This window comes from Carcharhinus amblyrhynchos, chromosome 18 (assembly GCF_965287045.1).
Source record: "Carcharhinus amblyrhynchos chromosome 18, sCarAmb.v2.hapA, whole genome shotgun sequence".
Taxonomy (NCBI): domain Eukaryota; kingdom Metazoa; phylum Chordata; class Chondrichthyes; order Carcharhiniformes; family Carcharhinidae; genus Carcharhinus; species Carcharhinus amblyrhynchos.
The window spans coordinates 39,081,216-39,108,524 of record NC_137341.1 but is presented as its reverse complement, the minus strand read 5'-3'; the positions used below and the strand labels follow the sequence as shown (position 1 = coordinate 39,108,524).

The following is a 27,309-nucleotide window of genomic DNA, read 5'->3' as shown; positions in this document are numbered from 1 at the left end:
TCCCACCATGGCAGATGGTGAAATTTGAATTCACTGAAAATCTGGAATTAAAAGTCTAAAGATGACCATGAAACCATTGCCGATTGTTGTAAAAACTCTTTTGGTTCACTAATGTGAACTGTAAAGGAATTAAAGGTTATGGGTGAATGGGCAGGAGCTGAATCCACAAAGAGATCAGCTATGATCTTATTGAATGGTAGCGTAGGCTCGAGGGGTCAGGTGGCTCACTCCGGTCCTAGTTCTTATGTACTTATGTTTTTGATGTCCTTTAGGGAAGGAGATCTGCCATCCTTACCTGGTCTGGCCTACATATAACTCCAGAACCACAGCAAGGTGATTGACTCGCAACTGCCCTCTGAAATGAAGGGCAGTTAGGGTTGGGCAATAAACGCGAGGGCCAGCTGGAAATGCTCGCAACCCAGAAAATGAATAAATGAAAGAAGAAACTTAGAAACTAGAAGCAAGAGCAGGCCATTTGGCTCTTCGAGCCTGCTTCACATTCATTTTGATCATGGCTGATCATCAAATTCAATATCCTGATCCTATTTTCCTCCATATCCCTTGATCCCTTTAGCCCCAAGAGCTATATCTAATTTCTTCTTGAAATCACACAACGTTTTGGCCTCACCTACTTTCTGCAGTAGCGAATTCCACACATTCATCACCCTCTGGGTGAAGAAATTTCAGCTCAACATTAACACAGAATCACTCAGTGTATACATTAATACAGTGATGGAAACCCATCCCCTACTTAGAATGTCTGAGGGCTTTAATTGGACAGGTTTATTATCCTTTATGTGTTGAACATTGCCACTTCATGGGCAAGCTGATCAAGCATCATTTGATGCCAAGTTCTGTCACGGGGGAGTTGGGAAAAGTAGCAGAACTGGGCCTGCCTTGGTTTGAACATCATTACATGTCCGTGCATTAGTCACTGCAGACGATGCAGATTGCCCTTCCATCCCGGTTTCTATGGATATTGCGCCGAGAATAATGACGCTGCTAAGGAAGAAAGCTGTTTGAGAAATGAAACAAAAAAAAAACATACAACACAACTTAACAAAACCTGAGGAGTTTGTGTTCTGTCTGAGCTGTCAATCCACTCCCACAGTAAGTGGGAGCAGACCCGTGGTTTCTGGCTTGATGTGGGACAGGTACAAATACCGTGAGCAAGTAAGCAACTTTGATTGTGTGTGTGAGCGTGTGTGACTGCGTGCATGCATGTACATGTGTGTGTCTGCATGCATGCGTGTGCATGTGTGTGACTCTGCATGTGTGTGTGTGTATGTGCGCATGTGCATGTGTGTCCTGCAATCATGACACCGTGTGTATGTGTGTGTGTGTGTGTGTGTGTGTGTGTGTGTACAGTCACGTGCTAGCAGCACCATGTATTGGCTGTTTGTTGACCTTCATTTGCCCACATGCAGACCACGTGTCCACCACCTTCCCACCCAATGTTACACCTCCTCAGCCTGCTCCAGAGGACGTGAACAATTCAGGCCACAGTGTCTGTATGTGTGGTACGGGCTGGTATTTAGATTGTAAAGTAAGGGAAAATGTTGGTATATTTATAGAATCCCTACAGTGCAGAAGGAGGCCATGCACCCACCCTCCAATAGAGCATTTTACCCGAGCCCACCCAGCTCCACAATCCCAAGCACTTATCCTGCTAATCCTCTAACCTACACACCTTGGGATGTCAAGGGGCAATTTAGCACCGCCAATTCATCCAACCTGCACATCTTTGAAGTGTGGGAGCGAACCAGAGCACCCAGAGGAAACCCACGCGGACACGGGGAGAATGTGCACACTCCACACCCGAGGCTAGACTTGAACCTGGGTCCCTGGCGCCATGAGGCAGCAGAGCTAACCACTGTGCCACCATGCTGCCCATTTCAAGTTGTACCACGCAGGTAGATCAAAATGATTACAGTGCAAAGCCAAAGTTATTTATTTCAGTTTTGTTTTATTTTCAGCGCTGATGACACAACGAAAGATTATTATTTGAACATCACAAACTTTTATCCCTCGTGCTCTGTCCAAGCTGCTGTCGGGGTATACACTTCACTCTGCCAGTATTTCAACATGTCTGCTATGAGCTGGAAAACGGATGGGATTTTGCCATTAGAAGATACCACCCCTGACATGGCCGTGTGCTTAACGCAACACCTAACAGCATTTGGAGCCAGTCTTTTTGTGCCACCGAATTCGGTGGTATTTATCAACCCTGTAAGTACGGAGTGCTTGTCTGTAAAAATCTCTGAGAACTCTGCTTTCCTCCAATTCCAGCCTCTTGCGTATCCTTCAAATTTGATCACTCGGTCAGTGCTTGCACCCTACTCTCTGGAATACCCTCCCCAATACTCCCTCCCTCCTGCTCGCTTCAAGCTGGTCCTTTAAATCTACCTTTTTGACCAAGCTTTTGGTCACCTATTCTAATGTTTATTCTGGCCCGCTGTCTAATTTTGTCTGGTAATCCTGTGAAGCCCCTTGAGACACTTGCCTATGTTGAAGATGCTACATTAATAGAATTTAGAACCTTTGAAAATTTACAGCACAGGAGGAGACCATTCAGCCCACCTTGTCCTTGACAGCCCAAGGACACCCTTTCTAATCCTACCTTCCTGCTCCTGGCCCATAGCCCTGTAGCTTATGGCACTTAGGGTGCAGATAAAGGTACTTTTTGAAAAGAGTTTAGGGTTTCTGCTTCCACCCCCAACTTGGGCAGCGAATTCCAGACACCCATCACCCTTTGTGTAAAAAAAAGTTCTGCCTCATGTGCCTTCTATCTTGAATCTCTGCCATTTATCTTGAATCTCTGTCCTCTGCTTCAAGAATTCTACACCAAGGGCAACAGTTTTATCCCGTCTGCTCTATCCCTTCCCCTCATAATTTTGAACAGCTGGATCAATGATTCTTCCTTTGTTCCAACGACAGCACGGTAGCACAGTGGTTAGCACTGCTGTCTCACATTGCCAGGGACCCGGGTTCAATTCCGGCCTCGCCTGACTATCCATGTGGAGTTTTTGCACATTCTCCTCGTGTCTGCGTGGGTTTCCTTCAGCTGTTCTGGTTTCCTTCCAAAGATGTGCAGGTTATGCTGATTTGCCATGCTAAATTGCCCCTTGGTATCAAGGGGGGGTTAACAGGGTAAACATGTGGGATACGGGGATAGGGCATGTGTGGACTGTTGTCGGCGCAGGCCTGATGGGGCCAAACAGCCTTCTGCAGCACTGTAGAGATTCTCTGATTCTACGAAAATAACTCCAACCAATCCAATCTCTTGCTATTATTTTGTACATTGAAGGAAGTAAAATCAAGGGATTACCCAGCTGAATTGCCCCACTTACCTATTTACCCGGGCAGACAGTTCCACGGGTTACAAAGCTGTACTTGGGATTAACCAGGAGAAGATTCTTCCCATCACTGTGCAGTCGCCTTAAGTATAAACAAAACATCTGAGGCACAGAGGTCAAACCAAGTGAATAATGTGTGTGTTGCTCCATCTGCAGCTGGAGAAGGGCCAGTTGCTTCAGGCCTCCAACCTAAGGGTCCGCTCCACCCAGCCCCGCTGAATACTCAGTCAATCCCCTCCCTGTTCAGCCCAAGCCTTCCTGGCAAGCAAAGTCCTTGACCCGGTCATGTGTAACGCTATTCAGAACTCAGAGAAATTCTCTGGGATGTGTTTGTGACACTGAATAACTTAACAAACTGCATCAACTTCACAGAACCCTGGGAGAGTTGTTTAAAGAACCTACTGTGCAGAACGAGGACATTCGGCCCATTGACTCTGCACCGATAACAATCCCACCCAGGTCCTATTAACCTCACACATTCACCCTCCTAACTCCGCCTGACACTAGGGGCAATTCAGCATGACCAATCAACCTAACCTGTTGGATTTTAACCTGGTGGAGTGAGACTCCTTAGATGTGTATGGGCCAGGGAACCTTAGGAGGAAGTGTTGGCTGCAGTGTGACACTGGCAGTGGTTGCTAGGGGAGCAGTTTGAGCCTGCCATTGAAGTGGATTGGCTGATTGTCACATACTTCAGGCTAAGTGGCAACAGGGGCAGAATGGTGTTTGGCTTTCCCTGTGATTGAGGATGGGAAGGAGTTGAGAGAGATATGGGCCAAACGCAGGCAAATGGGACTAGTTCAGTTTAGGAAACCTGGTCGGCATGGATGAATTGGGCCGAAGGACCTGTTTTTCGCGCTGTATTCTGTATGACTGTATGGGGGGGATTTTCCTGCCATGGGAATTGTCGCGGGGGGGGTGGACCACGCAAAGGTCCATTGACCTCAGGTGCGATCTTCCAGTTTTGGGCTGGGTGCAGCTGGAAAGTCCCACCCAGGACACTATAATTGCTGAGGATTTATCCTTTGCTACACCCTACATTTCCTCCAGTTTTTAATAGAAATGTTTTCTCTATGAGATATGGCAACAAAACGTGACTTTGAAACTGTCACGTCGTATTGTTATTGAATGACAACCTGTATATTTATTAGATTGTTTAGTTTAGTTTATTTATTAGTAACAATTAGGCTTACATTAACATTGCAATGAAGTTACTGTGAAAACCTCCTAGTCGCCACACTCCGGCACGTGTTCGGGTACACTGAGGGAGAATTTAGCACGGCCAATGCTCCTAACCAGCATGTCTTTCGGACTGTGGGAGGAAACCAGAGCACCCGAAGGAAACCCACGCAGACACAGGGAGAATGTGCAGACTCCACACAGCCGGGAATTGAATGCGAACCCCAGTGCTGTGAGGCAGCAGTACTAACCACTGTGCCGGCCCTGCCACTGATTGTGTTTCTATCCTTAAGCGTGTCTCAATACTCCATTATCAGTGGCCTTTCCTTCAGCTGCTAATGGCCTAAGAATTCCACCCCCATCCCCCCAAGCTCCCCACTCTCCTTCAAGGAGCTCCTTTCAAACCTGTCACTTGGGCTTATGATCACCTTTTCTGATATCTCCACGCACAATTCAGCTTCAAATCGTTGTTTGGTAATTCCCCAAGGAAACGTGTTGGAATGTTTTACTATGTTAACGAAACATATGAACATAGAAAATAGGAGCAGGAATATACCATTCAACCCTTTGACCCCGCCCTGCCATTCATTCTGACGATAGCTGATCATCCAACTCAGTAACCTGTTCCCACTTCCTCCCATATCATAGAACAGAATCGTCGAATCCGTACAGTGCAGAAGAAGACCATTCGGCCCATTAGGTCTGCACCGCCCACAATCCCACCCAGGCCCTATTCCCATGACCCCACATATTTACTCTGCTAATCGCCTGGCACTAGGGTCAATTTAACATGGCGAATCAACCTAACCAGACTGAGGGAGGAAACTGGAGCACCCGGAGGAAACCCACACAGACACGGGGAGAAACTCCACACCCCGAGGCTGGAATTGAACCCGGGTCCCTGGCACTGTGAGGCAGCAGTGCTAACCATTGTGCCACTGTGCCATCCATTTGATCCCTTTAGCCCCAAAAGCGAAATCTAACCCCTTCTTGAGAACGTACAATGTCTTGGCCTCAGTTGCTTCCTGTGGTAGCAAATTCCACAAGCTCACCGCTCTCTGGGTGAAGAAATTTCTGTCCTACATCGTTTACTCTGTATCGTGAGACCGTGACCCAGGGTTCTGGACTCTCTCCTGCCATTTAAATGCACGTTGTTGTTGCAACGATTAAATCAGCCACGTGCGCTGTTCCCAGGGCCGGTTTGGAGCAAATTGGTTCAATATTTGTATTTTTTTCAAAAAGCAGTGTTTGATGTGGCAGCGCTAGGCTTCAGTGAGGCACAGAACGGGAGGATCAGTCACAGTAAAATGCAGTAAGCCGTAGCAAATGGCTTCCATCTGGTTCTAGAAGCCGGAAGTTGCCGCAGAAACGCTGTGCTTACCTCAATTGCCTTTCACTGCCATGTCAAGTGAGTTAAGGCTCCTTGGTCTGCGGCTGTGCCTCATTTGCAGGTTTCTTTACAGGAAGCTGAATTTTTCTCAGGGGCACAGGTTAAAAAATGGAGTTGACGCTCGAAGGCCCTCTGTCACTAGGAAGCTTCTAAAAGCACAAACTCGCAGTCCAAAGACTCTGTGGGGTAGGGAGGAGTGGTGTTGGTTACAGCTCCCCTGCCCTCAAAACCCTAAAATGATCCCATCCCTCCCCAAAATGAAAAATTCACTATTGCCGGACTTCTGGAGTAAGGCACACTTTTTAAAAAAATGCAATATGTGTGCAGACAATCGATCCGCACAATAACGGGAAAGATAGATTAACCCACGTTCCCTTGAAACTTTAACATATTTTGCCCTCAGCCCTGTACATTTGGTTGTTTCTAACTAATGAGTCTCTGTGTGGGCAGGAAACATACATCTTACCCACCGGCTGCTGATCCGAACAACTTTGAAAACCACAAACATTAGAGACGGCGAGGAGGAGTTGTACTTGGCGGCACAGTGGCTAGCACTGCTGTCTCACAGTGCCAGGGACCCAGGTTCAATTCCCAGCTTGGGACACTGTCTGTGAGGAGCCCCCACGTTCTCCCTGTGTCCACGTGGGTTTCCTCTGGGCGCTCCCACAGTCCGAAAGACGTGCCAGTTAGGTGCACTGACCATGCTAAATTCTCCTTCAGTGTAACCTGAACAGATGCCAGAGTGTGGCGACTAGGGGATTTTCACAGTAACTTCACTGCACTGTTAACGAAAGCCTACTTGTGACACGAATAAATAAACGCATTTCAACTGCGACCTTCCTCCAACACCATGGCTGATGGGACAATGTAACATGAAATGGGAAATCGGGGCGGTAAGGCAACACAGTGGTTAGCACTGGCAGCACCAGGGATCCGGGTTTGATTCCCAGCTTAGGTCACTGTCTGTGCGGAGCTTGCATATTCTCCCTGTGTCTGCGTGAGTTTCCTCCGGTTTCCTCTCACAGCCCAAAGACATGGGGGTTGGGTAGATTGGCCATGATAAATTGCCCCTTGGTATCAGGGAGACTGGCAAGGGTAAATGCATAGGGTTATGGGAATGGGGCCTGGGTGGGATTGTGGTTGGTGCAGTGTCGATGGGCCGAATGGCCTCCTTCTGCACTGTAGGATTCTATAAAAAAAAGAGCCCTAAGAGCGAGCTGATGAGCGAAAGACTGTTCAGATCCTCTGAGCATAAACATGGAGAAATAAATTGCTCCTCACGGCATTCGTAATGATTCCCAGATTTCTGCTTCCTACTTCTTGTGCAATGATAAATATTCCATTGGAAAACAATTGTCTCTGGCCTGCAGCTTCCGGCCCGCTCCCAGCCGGATTAATGGAAGTGTTCAGAGTTACTGACCTTTCCACAGTGTTCCCAAATGGAGGTCACAGTTGGTCAACGGGAGCTCTTTGTCCACGGAGGGAGCTACGTGAAAATGTCTCCTCATCTAAACATGTCCCGATTCATATTATAAAGCACAAATTGGCACTGTCAAATCATAATGCTGCTTTATTTTTAACCTCCCAATCATGGAATCCCCACAATGCAAAAGGAGGCCATTTGGCCCATCGAGCTTGCACCAACAACAATGCCACCCACGTCCTATCCCCTTAACCCCCATATATTTACCCTGACGTTAAGGAGCAATTTTAGCTCGGACAATCAACCTAAGCTGCACGCCTTTCGGACCATGGGAGGAAGCCAGAGGACCCAGAGGAAGCTCATGCAGACACGGGGAAAATATGCACATGGACAGTCACCCGAGGCCAGAATTGAACCTGGATCCCTGGCGCTTCATAAGATATAAGAGCAGAATTAGGCCATTCAGCCCATCGAGTCTGCTCTGCCATTCGATCATGGCTGATATGCTCCTCACCCCCATTTTCCTGCCTTCTCCCCAATACCCTTCAACCCATTACCAATTAAAAATCTATCTAATTCCTCCTTAAATTTACTCCCTGTTTCAGCATCCACTGCACTTTGGGGTAGTGAATTCCACAGATTCACAACCCTTTGGGAGAAGTAGTTTCTCCTCAACTCTGTCTTAAATTTGCTTCTCCTTATCCTAAGACTATGATCTCTCGTGCTAGAATGCCCCATAAGAGGAAGCAGCCACTCCACGTCTACTTTATCCGTACCTCTTATCATCTTGTATACCTCAATTTGATCTCCCCTCATTCTTTTAAATTCCAGAGAATATAGGCCTGTGAGAAAACAGTGCTAAGCAATCCATAGAATTTTTTCTAAATTTTAGAGTCACTACTATTCAGCACAGTTACATTTCATTCTCTCCATTTATACTAACAATGTTCGTTTCCTTAGATTTCACATATAGTTATGCAAGCTTACTTTAACTGATTTAACTCTAGCGGGATTTGAACCCCAGAACATTGTGGTTTACTGGCTCAGTAACCTGTACCACTAGGCCATAGGCAGAAGCCTAGAACAGTGCTTGAGCCACACCCAAAACTGTAGAGAAAACTTTCTTGAGATCATTTTGATGGTTTAAATAGAGTAATCTCAGGCCAGCTGCCCATTCTGTATCTCTCAAAGCCTACTGGGACATGAGGAAATATTCTGGCCTTCCTTATACAACAAGTTGTTATGATCAGAACTGCGCTGCCTGAATGGGTGACGGAGACAGACACTTTCAGGAATAACATTCAAGATTAAGTTGGATAAACACTGCAAGGATGAAAGAATTAACAGGCGATGGGATGCGGGAGTAATTGGGTTGCTCCACCAGAACAATGGCACAAAGGCGTTGGGCCGAATGGTCTCCTGTTGCATCATTCTATAGGAAGGGTGTGATTGCACTGGAAAAGGTGCAGCGGAGGTTCACCTGGATGTTGCCTGGGCTGGAGTGTTTCAGCAATGATGAGAGGCTGGGGTTGTTTCCCTTAGAGCAGAGGGGGGACACGATCGAGGTGTACAAAATGATGAAGGCCACAGATAGAGTAGATATAAAGGAACTTTTCCTCTTTGTAGAAGGGTCAGTAAGCAGGGTACATGGATCTAAGGTCAGGGGCAGGAGATCTGGAGGGGATTTGAGAAAGAAACTTTTCTCCCAGAGGGTGGTGAGAATCTGCCTGAGAGGGTGGTGGAGGTGGGAACCCTCACAACATTTAAGAAGCATTTAGATGAGCACTTGAAATGCCAGGTGGAATTGAGTTTAATTGAGAGAATTATACAATCTGACAATGGGAGAGTATAAAATGGGTAAAGTCTAAATGGGTTATGTGTTTAAGGCTTCTGTGTGCAATTTGTGGCACTCCTACCAAATCAAGGAGTTTTGGCCTTCCATGCTGTTGGAATAGTTAGTGAAGATGTTTGATGGGATGAGAGCACTTAAACAAATCTTTCCTTCTCTCTCCTCCTGTTATCTTGCTCAGCCTTCGCCTATTATGAAGAACTACATTGTCTTGCTCACGTGTGGCATCTGCTTTGTCATCTACGCTGTCTCAGCTCTCATCGTTCGGAAGTTGGACATGATAGACATTAATCGAGTTGGAGTCATCCCCCTGTGTGGAAAGGACGGATTCTACAAATATGAGATCCTGGTGAAGACTGGCTGGGGCAGAGGGTCAGGTGAGAGGCCGTGTTGTTCACTCAGTTATCAGTCTTTTATTTCTTGAGCAGTTCCAAAGAGAAGAGTCCCTGGGATGGCAGGACCGTTGCTATGAGGAGAGATTGGGTCAACTGGAATTTAGAAGATTGAGAGGGGATTTAAAGTTTATTTATTAGTGTTTCAAATGGGCTTACATTAAGAAGGCAATGAAGTTACTGTAAAAACCCACTAGCTGACACACTCCAGTGCCTGTTCAGATACACTGAGGGAGAATTTAGCATGGCCAATGCGCTTAACCAGCATGTCTTTGGACTGTGTTTACCCCAGTCCAACACCGGCATATCCACATCAAAACTGGAGCACCCGGAGGAAACCCATGCAGGCACAGGGAGAACATGCAGACTCCACACAGACAGTGACCCAAGCCAGGAGTCGAACCCGAGTTGCTAGTGCTGTGAGACAGCAGTGCTAACCACTGCACCAGCCCAATCTGATCTCATTAAAACGTATAAAACTCTTAACAGGGGTGGACACACTGGATGTAGGGATGTAGGTTCCTCTGGCTGGGAGGCCTAGAACAAGCGGTCACAATCTCAGGATACTGGGTAGGCCATTTAGGACTGAGGTGAGGAGAAACCTCTCCACTCACAGAGGGCGGCGTGGAATTCTTTGCCACAGAAAACTGTGGAGGCCAAGTCACTGAATATATTGAAGAAGAAAACAGATAGATTCTTAGACTCTAAAAATGTCAAAGGGTATGGGGAGAGCACAGGGATGTGCCACTGAGTTCGAGGATCAGCCATTTTCATATTGAAAGGTGGAGTGGTCTCCAGTGCCAGGAATGGCCTACTCCTGCTCCTGTTTTTCTATGTTTCTATTGGACTCAACACGTTAACTATGTTTTGCTCTCTCCACAGATGCTGCCAGCCCTGCTGAGTTTTTTTTTCCAACACTTTCAGTTTTTATTGCTGTTCAGCACAATTATTCTATTTTTAAAGAGCCTTGACATGCGAACAGTCTAGCTGTGCCAAGGTTGTGGCAATAAAAACTGTTGAATTGAAAACTGTCAAGGATTAGAAACTCATTTGAAGTGAATAGTTTTATTCAGATAAGGAAAATAAAAGATCTCCTCTGTTACAAGTAGAATAAGTCTGTTTTACCCAGATTATAAAATGGATTGTCATTGCTCCTAATTGTAGTCTCCTCAATTATGGGACACAAATAATATCTTCCAGTTTTCCTTTGAGTACACTTTGTGTTACTGGGTTTGTATATTTGATTTGATTTATTATGTTCATATTATTGGGATACAGTGGAAAGTATTGTTTAGAACATAGAACACTACAGCACAAACAGGCCCTCCGGCCCACGAGTTGCGCCGATCACATCAACACCTACCAATCTATAGACCTATCTATAACCCCCAATCCCATTAAATCCCATATACTCATCCAGAAGTCTTTTAAAAGACCCCAGCGAGTTCGCCTCCACCACCACTGACGGCAGCCGATTCCATTCACTCACCACCCTCTGAGTGAAAAACTTACCCCTAACATCACTTCTGTACTTGCCTCCCTGCACCTTAAATCTGTGTCCTCTCGTAGCGACCATTTCAACCCGGGGAAATAGCCTCTGAGAATCCACCCTATCTATTCCTCTCAACATTTTATAAACTTCTATCAGGTCGCCTCTCAACCTACGCCTCTCCAGGGAAGAGTCCCAGCTCCCTCAACCTAACTTCATAAGGCATGCCTCCCAGTCCAGGCAACATCCTTGTAAGTCTCCTCTGTACCCTTTCAATAGCTTCTACGTCCTTCCTATAGTGAGGCGACCAGAACTGCGCGCAGTACTCCAAATGAGGCCTGACAAGGGTCTTATAAAGTTGCAGCATTACCTCCCGATTCCTAAACTCAATCCCTTGATTAATGAAGGCCAGTACACCATACGCCTTCCTGACCACATCCTCCACCTGCGAGGCCGATTTAAGAGTCCTGTGGACCTGGACCCCAAGATCCTTCTGCTCTTCAACACTACTAAGACTCCTGCCCTTGATAGTGTACTCGTTCATCCCACTGGTTCTGCCAAAATGGACGACTACACATTTATCCGTGTTTCTTGTGCATTGCACTGTTCATAGAGTACATAGGGGAGAAGGAAAGAATCATAGAAGCATTCAGTGCAGAAGGAGGCCATTCTGTCCATCAAGGCTGCATGAACCACAATCCTACCCAGGCCCTATCCCCATAACCCCATGCATCCACCCTAACTCGTCCCCTGACACTGAGGGGCACCTAATCTGCACATCTTTGAACTGCACTCTCTCTTTTAGAGAATGTAGTGTTACAGTCATAGCTAGGGTGCAGAGAAAGTTCAGTTTAAAAAAATGATAGGTCCATTCAAAAGTCTGATAGCAGCAGGAAAGAAAGCTGTCAGTACGTATTCTCAGACTTTTGCACTTTCTTTGCGACAGAAGAAGGTGGAAAAGTGTATGTTCGGGGTCCTTGATTATGCTGGCTGCTTTTCTGAGGCAGCAGGAAGTATAGACAGAGTCAATGGGTGGGAGGCTGGTTTGAGTGATGGACTGGGCTATGTTCACCGCTCTTTGGAGTTTCTTTCGGTCTTGGACAGAGCAGGAACCATACCAAGCTGTGATACATCTGGAAAGGACGCTTTCAATGGTGCATCTGTAAAAAATTGGTGAGAGTCATAGTGGACATGCCGAATTTCTTTAGCCTCCTGAGAAAGTAGAGGCGTTGGTGGGCTTTCTTAACTATAGTGTCAGCGTGGAGGGACCAAGATGTGTTGTTGATGATCGGAATACTTAGAAACTTGTAACCTGTATATGTACAGATATCTTGTCCCTGATTCCCTGCACACCTCTCCCATGTCTAGCTTCTCGCCCTTGACCCTTATCTCTGATTTTATCCATGCAGGAATAAGTTTCAGAAGCAAACTGTTGGTTAGGTGCATTGGCCATGCTAAATTCTCCCTCAGTGTACCCGAACAGGTGCTGTGAGGCAAAAGTGCTAACCACTGTACCAACGTGCCACCCTGCTGTGCATAAATTAGTCACTGCATTTTCTACACCACAATGACTACAGAATTTAATTGGTGGTAAAGTGCTTTGAGACATCAAGCGGTCGTGAAAAGTGCTATATAAGTACAAGTTTTTTTTTCCTTTACCATCTCAAGAACAATTGCATCCTTCCATTCGGTAGGGTGCTGAGAGCTGTCAGTAAGCCCTCTATACGGCTTCGGAAAGAGCTATGAATTTGATCATTGATGAAAATGACGTGTTAATTTGCCCTTCGCAAACCAACAGGCACATCATCTCACGTGGGAATCAGCCTGTACGGCAGAGAGGATAAGAGTGGCCACAGACACCTGGACCGTGAGGATGCTTTTCACAGGAACAGCGTGGATATATTTCAGATTGCAACTGATAACAGCCTTGGTAACATCTGGAAGATTCGGGTCTGGCACGACAATAAAGGTAACAAAAATCATAGAATCTCTACAGTGCAGAAGGAGGCCATTTGGCCCATCAACTCTGCACCGACTCTGTGACAGAGCATCTTACCCAGGCCCTCCATCTCCTTTAATCCACTTAAACTACATATTTTTGGCCAATAAGGGGTAATTTAGCATGGCCAATCCAACTAATCTGCACATTTGTGGACACCGTGGGACAGTTTAGCTTGGCCAGTCCAGCTAACCTGCACATCATTGGACCCTGTGGGACAATTTAACATGGCCAGTACACTAACCTGCACATCTTTGGACTATGGGAGGAAGCCGGAGCACCCAGAGGAAACCCACACAGAAACAGGGAAAATGTACTAACTTGACAGTCACCCGAGGTCAGAATTGAACCCGGGCCCCTGGCGCTGTGAGGCAGCAGTGCTAACCACTGTGCCGCCCAGTTCTAGAGGTGCAGACGAACAAGTCCAGCTGCCAGGAATAATGAAAGTCTTATATTTGGTCAAAGTACAAAGCACCATGTTCTGACATAAAAATTAACAGTCCAGATGTAAATTATAGTTAGTGCTAGTAGAGCTGCCTACAGCAACCTTTTAGTATACTTACCTCAATTTCGGTTCATATATCCTGGTGTTGATTACGCCTGTCTTTTACACACTAGGTCTTACCCCATCATGGTACCTGCAGCATGTAATAATTAAGGATCTACAGACCAATAACAGCTATTACTTTTTGGTGAACGATTGGTTGGCTGTTGACAATGACCGAAACGACGGCCTTGTGGAAAAGGAGTTCCTCGCTGCAAGTAAGTCCGTCTGTTTGGGGGAGAGGTCAACATGAGTGTGTCCATACCTCTGCCAGTGATAGGGTTCTTCCAAACAGGAGGAGACCACTCAGCCCCCTTAAGCACATTGAGCCACTCAGTTGGATCATGGTTGATCTGACTGATACTACATCCACCCACCCTGGTTCCATACCCTTCCCCAAACAAAATCTTATCAATCACAGTCTTGACATTTTCAATGGGTTGATAAGATATAGGAGCAGAATTAGGACATTCAGCCCATTGAGTCTGCTCCGCCATTCAATCATGGCTGATATGCTCCTCGTCCCTATTTTCCTGCCTTCTCCCCATAACCCTTCAACCCATTGCTAATTAAAAACCTGCCTAACTCCTTCTTAAACGTATTCACTGTTCCAGCATCCACTGCACTTCGCGGTAGCAAATTCCACAGAATCACAACCCTTTCGGAGAAGTAATATCTCCTCAACATTGTTTTAAATTTGCTTCCCCTTATCCTAAGATTAAGACCTCTTGAATGAGGTCCCACAAAAGAACGCCCCACAAAAGGAAGCATCTGCACCATGTCTACTTCATCCATATCTTTTATCATCTTGTGTACCTCAATTTGATCTCCCTCATTCTTCTAAATTCCAGAGAGTATAGGCCTAAACTGTTCAATCTCTTTTCATGTGACAAGCCCCTCATTTCTGGAATCAGTCCAGTGAACTTTCTTTGAACTGCTTCCAATGCCACTGCACCTTTCTTCAATTAAGTGGACCAGAATTGTGCGCAATACTCCAGGTGCAGCCTCATCAATGTCTTGTATAGTTGCAACAACACTTCCTTACCTTTATATTCTATTCCTTTAGCTATAAGAGCCAACATTCCATTTGGTTTCTTTATTATCTGCTCTCCCTGCATGCTTTTCTGTGACTCGTGAAAAAGGACACCCAGATCCCTCTGCACCGGAGCACCCCAAAGTCTCTTCCCATTTAGATAATAAGTCGCCTTCCCATTTTTCTGACCAAAATGCATGACCAGCCTCAACAGCCATGGTCAAAATGAATGGTGGAGCAGGCTTGAATGGCCTACTCCTGCTTCTAGTTTCTATGAGAGAAAGAAATTGCCCTCATCTCTGTCCTAAATGAGTGATGCCTTATTTTTAAACAGTGACACCCTGGTTCTAGATTCTTCGACAAGAGGGAACATCCTCTCCACATCCACCCTCAGGATCTGACCCAAGACAACCCTGAACAACCTAGCTCGAATTATAAAGGTTATGCCCCTTTTTCTGAACTCTCGTGTGATCCCAGACAATGCCACAAAATCATAGAATCCCTACAATGTAGAAAGAGGCCATTTGGCCTATCAAGCCTGCACTGACAACAATCCCACCCAGGCTCTATGCCCGCAACCCTACATATTTACCCTACTGATCCCCCTGACACTAAGATGAAATTTAGCATGATCAGTTCGCCAAATCCACACATCTTTGGAGCGTGGGAGGAAACCGAAGCGTCTGGAGGAAACCTACGCAGACACGGGGAGAATGTGCAAACTCCACACAGACAGTGATCCAATGCCAGAATTGAACCCGAGCCCCTGACACTGTGAGGCAACAGTGCTAATCACTGTGCCAGCGTGCCACCAACAGGCAGTTCTGGAAGTCCAGATGAACAAGAACAAAATGCTGGAAAGTCTCAGCAGGTCTGACAGCATTTGTGGAGAGAGAGAATTGGGCCAACGTTTCGAGTCAAGATAACCAAGGGAGGTTTTCCAGCATTTTCCATTTTCGTTTTGGATTCCAGTATCCTCAGTACTTTGTTTTTATTATAAAGAGCAAAATACTGTTTGGAAACAGAAATAAAAACAGATAATACTTCGTAAACCTGACAGCATCTGTGGAGAGAGAAATACAGAGCTAACGTTCCAGGTTAATGAGCATTTCAGTTCTGAGCAGTTTCAGTTTTCGCAATCCGGAGGCCTGGACTAATGATCCAACAAAGTGAGTTCAGATCCCACTGTAACAGCTGGGGAATTTAAATTCAATGAGTTTAATAAACCTTGAACAAAAAGCTAGTGTCAGTGATGGTGAGCATTGTAACTACCCGATTGCTCTGAAATCCCCAAATATTTCCACAAATGTCCTATCGGGAAGTCTGGTCTGGTCTAGCCTGCATGTGGCTCCAGACCCACAGCAATATGCAAATAGATAGGATGAACGCACAGTCTTTTTCCCAGAAATAGGGAATTGAAAACTAGAGGGCATAGGTTTAAGCTGAGGGGGGAAAGATTTAAAAGGGACCTGAGGGGCAACTTCGTCACACAGAGGGTGGTGCATATATGGAATAAGGTACCAGAGAAAGTAGTTCAATAGCAACATTTAAAAAAGCATTTGGATAAGTACATGGTTGGGAAAGGATTAGAGGGATACAGGCCAAACACGGGCAGTTGGGATTAGCTGGAAGGACAACACGTTTAGCATGGACCAGAGGGCCTGTTTCTGTCCTGTGTTGTTCAATGACTGTATGACTCCCAGCTACCCTCTGGCACGGTCTAACAGGACACTCAGTGGTCAAGGTGGTGACTCACCAGCACCTTCCCAAGGGTAACTAAAGATGGGAAATAAATGCTAGCCTTGTCAGTGATGCCCAAATCATGTGAATAAAGCCATCAAAACTTGGAGCAGGAGAAGGCCATTCAGCCCTTTAAGTCTGCTCCACCATTCAGTTTGATCACAGCTGTTCATCCAGCTCAATATCCTGTTCCTGCCTTCCCTCCATATCCTTTGATTCCATTCACCCCAAGTGCTACATTTATGTACTTCTTGAAAACATTCAATATTTTGGCCTCAACTGCTTCCGGTGTTAGTGAATTCCACAGGCTGAAGAAATTTCTCCTCGTCTCCGTCCTAAATGGTCTATCCCATATCCTCAGCCAGTGACCCCTGGTTCTGTACACCCCCACCATCGGGAACATTCTTGATACTAAGATTTCTTTTTATAACTGATTTTGTAAGAAATGATTATTGTTCATATTGGGCACAACTTCCATGTTTTTTTTTTGACCAGCAATTCCTGAGGCTCAGGCAGGATTATCATACTGGGAACAAGGATTCAGTCGTTGTTTTATTTCCATTTTCTCTGTGCAGCGGAAGCCAGACTGAAGGAGTTTTCCCGCATATTCACGGGGGAGATCCAAAGAGGATTCTCGGAGGGGCACATTTGGCTTTCCATCTGGGACCGTCCACCCCGCAGCTGCTTCACCAGAGTCCAGAGGGTGACCTGCTGCCTTGTACTGATATACCTCTTCTTCTGTGCTGGCGCAGTATGGTATGGAATCGTCAGTGATGAAAGAGAAAGGTACCATTCATCCTTCTTTATTTCAACCAGAGCCTCTTCTTTCATTGTCCTGAAAAGCCATGGCATTGGACCCAAAGAATCCTTGAGCTTGCTAAACTGCTTCAGACAGCGTGAAGAAAAGTGGCATTGAGTGCTAGAATCAGGGGGTCATATTGCAGCTTTTAAAAAACTTTGGTTAGGCTGCACTTAAAATATTGTGTTCAATTTTGGCCACCACATTATAGGAAGGAAGAAGAGACCTTGGAGAGGGTACAGAAGAGGTTTATCTGGATGCTGCCTGGATTAGAGGGTATGAGCGAAAAGGAGAGGCTGGACAAAGTAGGATTGTTTTCTCTGGAAGGGCAGAGGCTGAGGGAAGTCCTGATAGAAATCTGTAAAATTGTGAAAGGCATCGATAGAGTTGACAGTCAGAATCTTCTCAAAGCTGAAATGTCAAATACTAAGCGGGGGGGGGCATAAGATGGGGAAAGTTCAAAGGAGATGGGGGAGGGACAAGTTTTTTTTACACAGGAAGTGGGAGGTGTCTGGAACACGCTGACAGGGTTGGTGGTGGAGGCAGATACAATAGGGGCTTTTAAGGGACTTTTAGATAGGCAAATGAATATGCAAGGAATGGAGGGATATGGACCAAGGGCATGTAGGAGGGATTAGTTTGATTCGTTGTCATGTTCAGCACAACATTGTGGGCCGAAGGGCCTGTTCCTGTGCTGTACTGTCCTATGTTCTAAGAGCCACTGACATTGTGCGAGACTGGGTAGGGGGTGACAGGTTCCCTTTGCTGAAGGAAAGAATTGGCCAGCTGGGTTTTAAAAGACAATTTGCCAGCTTTCCTGCTCATTTTCTATAGTGTCAGACCGGAACTCGGCAGATTAATTGATTGCTGTTAACGTTCAGTGTGGTGGGATTCGAACTCCCGACCCACAGATTGCTAATCATCTGGATTCGTATTCCAGGAGGTTACTACTGTTCCACAGAATGGCTAACCAGGCACACATTTCCATCATAGTCAACAATTATATTTCAACTGTAAACTTCCAAAAATTTCCATTTCGTTCTTTCGTTGCTGGGGCAATGGGATGGGTTTCACATCCTCTTCTCTAGCATCAATTTACAGCGCCTGAGGTTTTATGAAGAACTCTATACTTCCTCCTGTCCCTCTGAATGCTTCAAATAAATTAAAATGGGAATTTCCAGGACTATTCTGTACAAGTATCAGATTAATGAAAAACACCAGGCTTTCCCATTTTTAATAAACTTGTTGATTGGCTGCAAACCAATTTGCAAGCCTATCTTCAATTTTCTCTACAAGGTGAAGTATATCCAAACCTCACCCGGCATCCAGAGGTTTATAATAGATGGTGATGGGAGGGAGATTTCCATTGATGACACCAGAGTGTGGCGACTTCTCGCAAGCTGTGCCCAGCAGACACTATAATTCTATCTTTTACTTTTGTTCTGTGCTTTTAGAAGCATAGAATCCCGACAGTGCGGAAGGAGGCCATTCGGCCCATCAAGTCTGCACCGACCGCAATCCCTCCCAAGCCCTATCAACATAACCCCATGCATTAGCCAAGCTAATCCCCTGACACTAAGGGGCAATTTAGCATGGCCAATCCATCTAACCCACGCAAACTCAGGCAGACACAGGGAGACATGCAAACGTCACACAGACAGTCACCCAAGCTGGGAATCGAACCTGGGTCTCTAACGCTGTGAGGCAGCAATGCTAACCACTGTGTCACTGTGCCACCCTTTTAAAATTATATTCTAATTCTTTCAAACTCTGTAATAATGCTTGATCATTCTCTGCTACATTCTGCACCCTCTCCTTTCTTTCTCTCCATGAACTCTATGAACAATATGCTTTGTCTGTTTAGCACAAGAAATAATACTTTTCACTGTATCTCAACACATGTGACAATAATAAATCAAATCAAAATCCAAAAAATCATTTACCTCAGGGTTATTGTCTAGAAATAAGGGCAAGCCATTCAGCCCTTCAGGTCTGTCCTACTACTTGAAGAAGTGATGGCTGAGCTTCATCTTAACTCATCTACCCTGCTTTGCTCCATATTCATTGATACCCTTTCCCAGTAAAAACCCCTCTTGATATTAGTATGTAACCAGTGACAACTTTGTATTGGATGTAATGTGGCCAATGGTAACAATCCGTAAGAATCAGCTGACCCAGTGAACCATGGAACCAATTAGAGAATGATGTGATGGTCAGCTGACCAGCTGACTCACTATAAATAAGACCCTACTGGGAGCTATGGGAAGCTTGGATTCATCCTGGATATTCTTTATTAAACCCTTTCTTTGCTTTATAAGTTGGGATAATTTTTGCTGCCTGCATTTGAGGATAGCCTTCTGAAGAAATACTTGACACTTGCACTGGTGTAGTAAAGCAAAGAGTCCCAGATTATCACCATGTTTTGCATGAAACAAATTATTTCAATCCCTCATAAGTTTTTCTTTATTAGGCTATTCAAAGATCTTATACTATGGCTCAGCAAATAATTGTACAAATATCTGAACTTATTTTCCAGCAACGTTCCGATTTCAACTCTGGTTCCTGTGAGTGGAGAGAGTGTAGCGGCTGGCATTGTATCCAGCATAATCATCTATCCGATTTACCTATTCATCATTTTACTCTTCCGCAAAGCTCGGAGCAGGGTAAGCTCAAACATCTCTCAATTGCGCTGTAATCCTTTTGCACTGTGAATCGAATATCTCCCGTATTCACCCAGGTTCAGAGTTCAGTCGCACTTTTCCTGAAGGATCTGGATAATAGAACGGACGCCTAGCAAATAGCATCAACGTTGCACCATTTCCTTGGTGAGAACGTGACCAATTATTAAAAGGATAGGTGTGGATTCAGTCCATCAAACTCTCCCATTTAGAACTTACTCTGTTAGAAACAGCTTGGAGAAGGTCCATTCGACTGATACCGGGATATCTCACAAGGAAAGGTTGGCAGGATGTATCCTTTAGGAGTTTAGGAGAATGAGAGGTGACCTTATTGAAACGTATAAGATCCTTAGGGATCCTGACAGACTGGATGCCGAAAGGAGGTTTTCCCTTGTGGGAGAGACTAAAATCAGGAGACATGGTTTAAAAACAAGACATGAGCAGAATATTTTTTCTCTGAGGGTTGTGAATCTTTGGAAATGTGAGAGCGATGCAGGCAGGGTCAGTGAATATTTATAAGGCGGAGGGAAACAGATGCAGTAAGTTTATTTTATTAATGTCATAAGTAGGCTTACATCAAAACTGCAATGAAGTTGATGTGAAAAATCCCCTAATCGTCACAGTCCTGTCCCGTTTGGCTACACTGAGGGAGAATTTATGCACATCTTTCAGAGAAAACCAGAGCACTTGGAGGAAACCCACACAGACATGGGGAGAATGTGCAGACTCCACACAGACAGTGACCCAAGCCAGGAATCAAACCAGGGTCCCTGGTGTTGTGAGGCAGCAGTGCTAACCACTGTTCTACCATGCTGGCCCATGACTAGCAAGGGAGTCAAAGGTTATCGGTGGTGGGGGGACAGAATGCAGAATTTAAGCCATATTTGGATTAGCCATGGTCTTATTGAGTGGCAGAGCAGTCTCGTGGGGCCGAAGGGCCTACTCCTGCTCCTAATTTGTATGTTTAAAGAAACATAGAAAGTAGGAGGAGGCCATTTGGCCCTTTCAGCCTGCTCCGCCATTCATTACGATCATGGCTGATCGTGCAACTCAATAGCCTAATCTCCCCATAACCTTTGATCCCAAGTGCTATATCCAGCTGCCTCTTGAATGTATTCGATATTTTGACATCAACTACTTTCTGTGATAATGAGTTCCACAGGCTCACCACTCCTTGGGTGAAGAAATGTTTCCTCATCTCCATCCTAAATGGTCTACCCTGAATCCTCAGACTGTGACCTTTGGTTCTGGACTCCCCCACCACCAGGAACATCCTCCCTGCATCTACCCTGTCCAGTCCTGTTAGAATTTTATAAGTCTCCATGAGAGCGCCTCTCATTTAACTAACTCCAATGAAATCAATCCTAACCGAGTCAATCTCTCCTCATGCATCAGTCCTGCCATCCCCGGAATCATTCTGGTAAACCTTCGCTGCACTCCCTCGAGAGCAAGAACATCCTTCCTCAGAAAAGGAGACCAAAACTGCGCACAATACTCTGGATGTGGCCTTACCAAGGCCCTGTATAATTACAACAACACATCCCTGCTCCTGTGCTCAAAACCTCTCGCACTGAAGGTCAACATACCATTTGCCTTCTTTACCGCCTCCTGCACCAGCATGCTTACCTTCAGTAACTGGTGCACAAGGACACTCAGGTCCCGCTGCATACTCCCCTCTCCCAAGCTACAGCCATTCAGGTAATAATCTGCCTTCTTGTTGAAATGTGAATAACTTCGCATTTATCTAAATTATACTGTATCTGCCATTGATTTGCCCATTCACTCAATCTGTCCAGATCATTCTGAAGGATCTCTGCATCCCTCCCAACTTGGTAACATCTGTAAACTTTGTGATGTTACATTTTATTCCTTCATCCAAATCATTGATGTACATTGTGAATAGCTGGGATCCCAGCACCGATCCCTGTGGCACCCCACTAGTTATTGCCTGCCAATTTGAAAAGCACTCATTAATTCCTACTCTTTGTTTCATCGCTGCCAACTAGTTTTCTATCCACCTCAATACATTTCCCATAATCCTATGCGCTTTACTCTTGCACAATAATCTCTTATGCGGGACTTTATCAAATGCTTTCTGAAACACCAAATATACTACATTGACTGGCTCTCCCTTGTCAACTCTACTAGTTACATCTTCAAAGAATTCCAACAAATTTGTCAAGCATTTTTCTGCCTCATAAATCCATGCTGACTCTGTCTGATCCTGCCACTGCTTTCTAAATGCTCTGCTATAAAGTCCTTGATGATGGATTTGAGAATTTTCCCCACTACCGATGTAAGGCTTACTAATCTATAATTCCCTGTTTTCTCTCTACTTCCCTTTTTGAATATTGGAGTGACATTAACTGCCCTCCAATCTGCAGGGACTGTTCCCAAGCCTATAGAACTCAGGAGGATGACCACCATTGCATCACTATTTCTAGAGCCATTCCTTATGTACTCTGGGATGTAGATTATCAGGCCCTGAGGGTTTATCTGCCTTCAATCCCATCAATTTTCCCAGCACCATTTCTCTAATAGTAATCTTGCTCAGTTCTTCCTTATCACTGAATCTTGCATTGTCCAACATTTCTGGCATCTGATTTGTGTCCTCTTTTGCGAAGACAGAACCAAAATATGTATTCAGTTGCTCAGATATTTCTTTGTCCCCTATTATACATTCCCCCCTTTCTGTCTGTAGGGGAACCTACATTTGCCTTGACCAACCTCTTTCTCTTCACATATCTGTAGAAACTCTTAGAGTCAGTCTTTATATTCCCTGCAAGCTTACTTTCATAACTTCTTAATCAATCCCTTGGTCTTTCTCTACTGAATTCTAAACTGCACTCAGTCCTCAGGCCTATTATTTTTCTTGGCCAATCTGTATGCTTCTTCCTTGGATCAGATACTCTCTAGTTTCCTTTATAAACCATGGATTGGCCCTCTTACCCAATTCGCTTTTGTGCCAGACAGGAATAAACAGTTGCTGCAGTCCCCCCGTGCGTTCCTTGAATGTTTGCCATTGCCTGTCCACTGTCATCCCTTTAGGTAACTCTCCCCAGCCTATCAAGGCTAAATCATGCCTCATAGTTTCCTTTATTAAGATTCAGCACCCTAGTCTCTGGACCAACTGCATATATATTATGGCTACAGTGCCCTTGACGATTGCCCACTGTAGCTGACAGTCGGCTAGATTTGAATAGCGGTATCTGAACAGTGTTAGTCAATGCTCTGGATTTTTGCTTTATTGCCTTTGGAGTTCAGGACCTACTTGCCCCCTGGTTATTGGATAATTACATTTGTGAACAATATGGAAACCCAGTCTAGTTCACAGAGGTTTCACTGTCCTAAAGCTGGAACCCATTATTTACAAGTGGATAGAAGGCAGTGCAAGTCAGCTCACATGGAAGTAAGACATTGAGATTGACTATGAGAGCAAGTGATACCATCACAGAATGATAAACACAGGAGGAGGACATTTAGTCCACAATGCTTTGCCGGCTCTTTGGTAGAACCAGTTCCATTCACCTGCTTTCCCCGTAACGCTGTAAATATTTTCTTTTCAAGTATTTATCTAACTCTGTTGTACAGTTTACCAGAGAGAGTGCATTCAGGCATTCCAGGTTCCAACAACTCACTGGTTGGAATTCTCCCGATTCGAGACAGCGTGGTGTCCCATGGGCCCGTGAGGGGGGAGGCAATGTGCACTGTTTCCAGTTGCAGCAGGCGGTGGAAAAATATGCCAAATCCACCAGCCCTAACCTCATTATGCACCCGCCATAATAAATGCCACGTTCATGGCAGGGCAAGCCTGGATGGCGAATAGCCCATCATTGCACCATATTGGAAAGGCGTCCAACGTCACCGACCCACTATTAAAGAGATAAGGTGGAGGCTATGAAAATGAAGATGGACCTCCTGAGGCGGGAGGCTGAAAAATGGACACTCTTTTTTTCCCCCCCCCTCAGGACACTGGATCTGGAATCCTCCCACCGTGCTTGCCATCGAACACGTCAGCGGGGGCTTGGGAGAATTCCGCTGCCCACTGTGTTTAAAAAAAACTTTCCTCGTGCCACAGTTGCTCCTGTTGTCAATCACCTGTGTCCTCTCATTACCGACCCCCTAGTATCTACAGAAGATGGGAATTTGTAACCTATCGCTAGGGGAGGTGATGTCTGTGATATTATCGCTAGACTATTAATCAGCTAATGTTCTGGGGAACCCGGGTTCAAATCCCGCCACAGCAGCTGATGGAATTTGAATTCAATAAAAAAATCTGGAATTAAATATCTACTGATGACCCTGAAACTGTTGTCGACTGTTGGAAAAACTCCATCTGGTTTACTCATATCCTTTACGGAAGGAAATCTGCCGTCCTTACCTGGTCTGGCCTACATGTGACTCCAGAGCTACAGCAATGTGGTTGACTCTCAGCTGCCCTTGTGCAACCAGGGATGGGCAATAAATGCCAACAATGCCCATGTCCCATGAACGAGATCACCCCTCATTGTTTGAAGCCATAGAGAATACAATGGTTTAGATTATGGATGGGATTTTCCAGCCGCGCTCACCCCAAAGCCGGAGAATCCCGCCCAAGGTCAATAAACCTTTGCATGGTCCCAGCCGCTATGGTTCCTGTGGTGGGCAGGATGGGAAAATTTTACCTTGTGCGATATTTCAGCAGAATGCAATGCTGCATCAATACAAAAGGTCAAATTAAACCCTTTATTCCCACTGCTAACTTCAGTAAAAAAGACTCAAGTCCCATCTAATTTAGTTGATATTCAATTGTACTGCAGCAGTCATTGGGATGGTACATTGCAGAGTGATGCTGGTGTATTCCCTTGGCTCTACTATACACTACATCCCATAATTACCAAACATATACAGCCCAATCGGATACAGGTCAGGAAACACATTCCCGTAACGCTGTGAAGCTATTTTAGAGGATAGATTTCAGAGAAACCTGAGAATTATACAAATCATGTTCAGCCAATGTTTGTTGTATCTCCACAGGTGTCTATGAATGACCCAAGTCAACTTGAATCAAATGTGCTGGAAATCGATGACTACATCAATTCCTCGACGGCAGGCAGCTCTTTCTTGACCTTTGCAGATAACCTGGAGGAGGTAACCCAGAGGCTTTTGCCACTACATGTTCGACAATTAATGGCCCTACACTTGAGATGAATCAGTTGGTGCCACCCCTATTAGGCTGCTCTATCTCTCAACACATTCCATCAAGTGCAGCATCCACTCTTTCGTTAACAGCAAGATTTCCACATCCTGTTTTGGAGTACAAAAGCACCTTGTACTGAGTTCATTCCATGATGCTTAAAAAGTCAATTGTCCACATTTACTTTCAAGCAAGCTCCTAGTATCACAGAAACAGGGGGCAGAGATTCAACCTTCTACTATTCCATTAGTCCATGCCTGATCTATACTTTAACTCCTCAATACCCTAACGCAGCAAACTCTTACAATTTTAGTTCTGAAATTTTTTCCAATCGGCCCAACCTCAACAGCTATTTTGGTTGAGAAGAAATCCTGGCCTACCTCCAAATTTAAGGTTACGTTCCTTTCCTTCTGGCTCTCCCACCGGAGGAAGTACTTTCTCTCTATCTACCCCGTCAATTAGGATCCCTACAGTGTAGAAGAAAGCCATTCAGCCCATTTAGTCCACATTTCTCTCTAACAGAGCATTTTACCCAGGTCTTCTCCCCTACCCTATCCCTGTAACCCCATGCCATTTATCATGTTTGATCCATCAAACCTGCACATCTCTGGACTGTCCTTCATTCATTTTAAACACTCCGATTAGATTACTCTTTAATGTATTTATTTGTGATACAAGTATTAAGTCTGCAGTGAAGCTACTCTGAAAATCCCCTAGTTGCCACACTGCGGCGCTGTTCGGGCACACTGAAGGAGAATTTAGCATGGCCAACGCACCTAACTGCACTTCTTTTTGGACTGTGGGAAGAAACCGGAGAACGTGGAGGAAACCCATGCAGACACAGGGAGAACATGCAAACTCCGCACAGTGGCCCAAGCTGGGAATCAAACCTGGGTTTCTGGCGCTGTGAGGCAGCAGTACCAATCACTGTGCCGTTCCTTCTACACTCAGTGGAATATAAGCCTCATCTATCCAACTTAACCTGGCCTCATCTATACAATTGGACACATTTAGTCACAAGAGCTTCTTCATGGCAAAGTATTTTACAGTCTTTTCCTGATTATCAAATCAGGACACGTCATCACAGCAGCCCGTAATTAGTATTGCTTTCAGATATTTCATAATCTGCTCCACAGAGCCAAGCTTTTTCTCCAGGTCTCAGCTACCACTTACAAATGATATAAAAATGCACATCACTTATATCATCACTCAATAGTTTTTCATGCAGCCACTGTCCCCTTTACGGGGAGGTTTCAGAAGGTTGTGGGTTCAAATCCCACTCCAGAAAATCAACCTGACACATCCAACGTAATACTGAGGGGGTGCTGCCCTGTCAGAGGTACTGGGCAGGATTTTCCCATTGCTCCTGCCCTGAGACTGGAAGTTCCTGCCCAAGATCAAAGGACCTACATACAGTCCGTTAAATTTTCCGTCTCTCAACGACGATTCCCCTGGCTGGCAGGACCGGAAATTAGACCCCACTGTCTTTCAGATGGAATGTTAAACCTTTTGCCCAGGCAGGTGAACATGTGAGATCCCCTGACAGAATTTCTGAAGAAGAACAGGCCAATACTTACCCCACAGCCAACGTTACTCAGACAGGTAACCTAGTTATTTATCACATTGCTCTTTGTAACATGTTGCAATTTCCCCAGCATGACTTGGCTTCACTCTAAACTGGAGTTATACTGCCATCGCTGTAAGATAGCTCCGCCTGGGGGTGAGGGCATCTTGATCTGCCCAGCTTTACTGACCTCGTGAGATTGGAAAATACTACACTTCTGCCCAGTTCCAAACTGGCCTCAGGACTGCACCATAAAGGGTGTCGCTGAAGAGGCCCTTCCCTCCCTCCTGTAATTCCAGATATTCTTTCAGTTGATACTTTTTAAAGATTAATTCTCTTTTGTTCATTTAGGATTACAAAGAGAAGTTGAAGTCAGATGTAATTGCCAAGAGGTCAGTGTGCCTTGAATATTAATCGCAGTTCTTTCTCATCACTGCTGTTGGGTCTGTGGCAGAGAGATCCAAGTTCTACTGGAGAAGACAACTTTTTTCAGTGACAGTCAGCAATATTTCTTTGAGATTCTCTGCAAGAACAAAACTCATCTCCCTTCAGCCTTGTGCATTTATTTCACAAAGAGAACTGTTTGGTTCTTAAATGTGTCTCGCACTGTGACACAAAAGATCCCAGACGTTGCACGTTGGATACAGGGTCAAGTGGCACTCCTCAAACTCGCAAATATCATAGAATCCCTACAGTGC

The 27,309-nt window shown here is 45.3% G+C and overlaps 1 protein-coding gene across 1 annotated transcript in view; it reads left to right on the top strand.

Moving 5' to 3' along the window:
• The window catches only part of pkd1a (polycystic kidney disease 1a), a 211,401-nt gene that overhangs the window by 142,107 nt on the left and 41,985 nt on the right, over nucleotides 1-27,309 (top strand). The window contains exons 26-33 of the mRNA XM_080206859.1: nucleotides 1,977-2,229; nucleotides 9,379-9,574; nucleotides 12,877-13,047; nucleotides 13,696-13,839; nucleotides 16,970-17,180; nucleotides 19,730-19,856; nucleotides 24,888-25,001; nucleotides 26,963-27,003. Of these exons, the coding sequence (XP_080062985.1) occupies nucleotides 1,977-2,229; nucleotides 9,379-9,574; nucleotides 12,877-13,047; nucleotides 13,696-13,839; nucleotides 16,970-17,180; nucleotides 19,730-19,856; nucleotides 24,888-25,001; nucleotides 26,963-27,003 (1,257 nt within the window). The remainder of the gene's footprint in view (nucleotides 1-1,976; nucleotides 2,230-9,378; nucleotides 9,575-12,876; nucleotides 13,048-13,695; nucleotides 13,840-16,969; nucleotides 17,181-19,729; nucleotides 19,857-24,887; nucleotides 25,002-26,962; nucleotides 27,004-27,309) is intronic.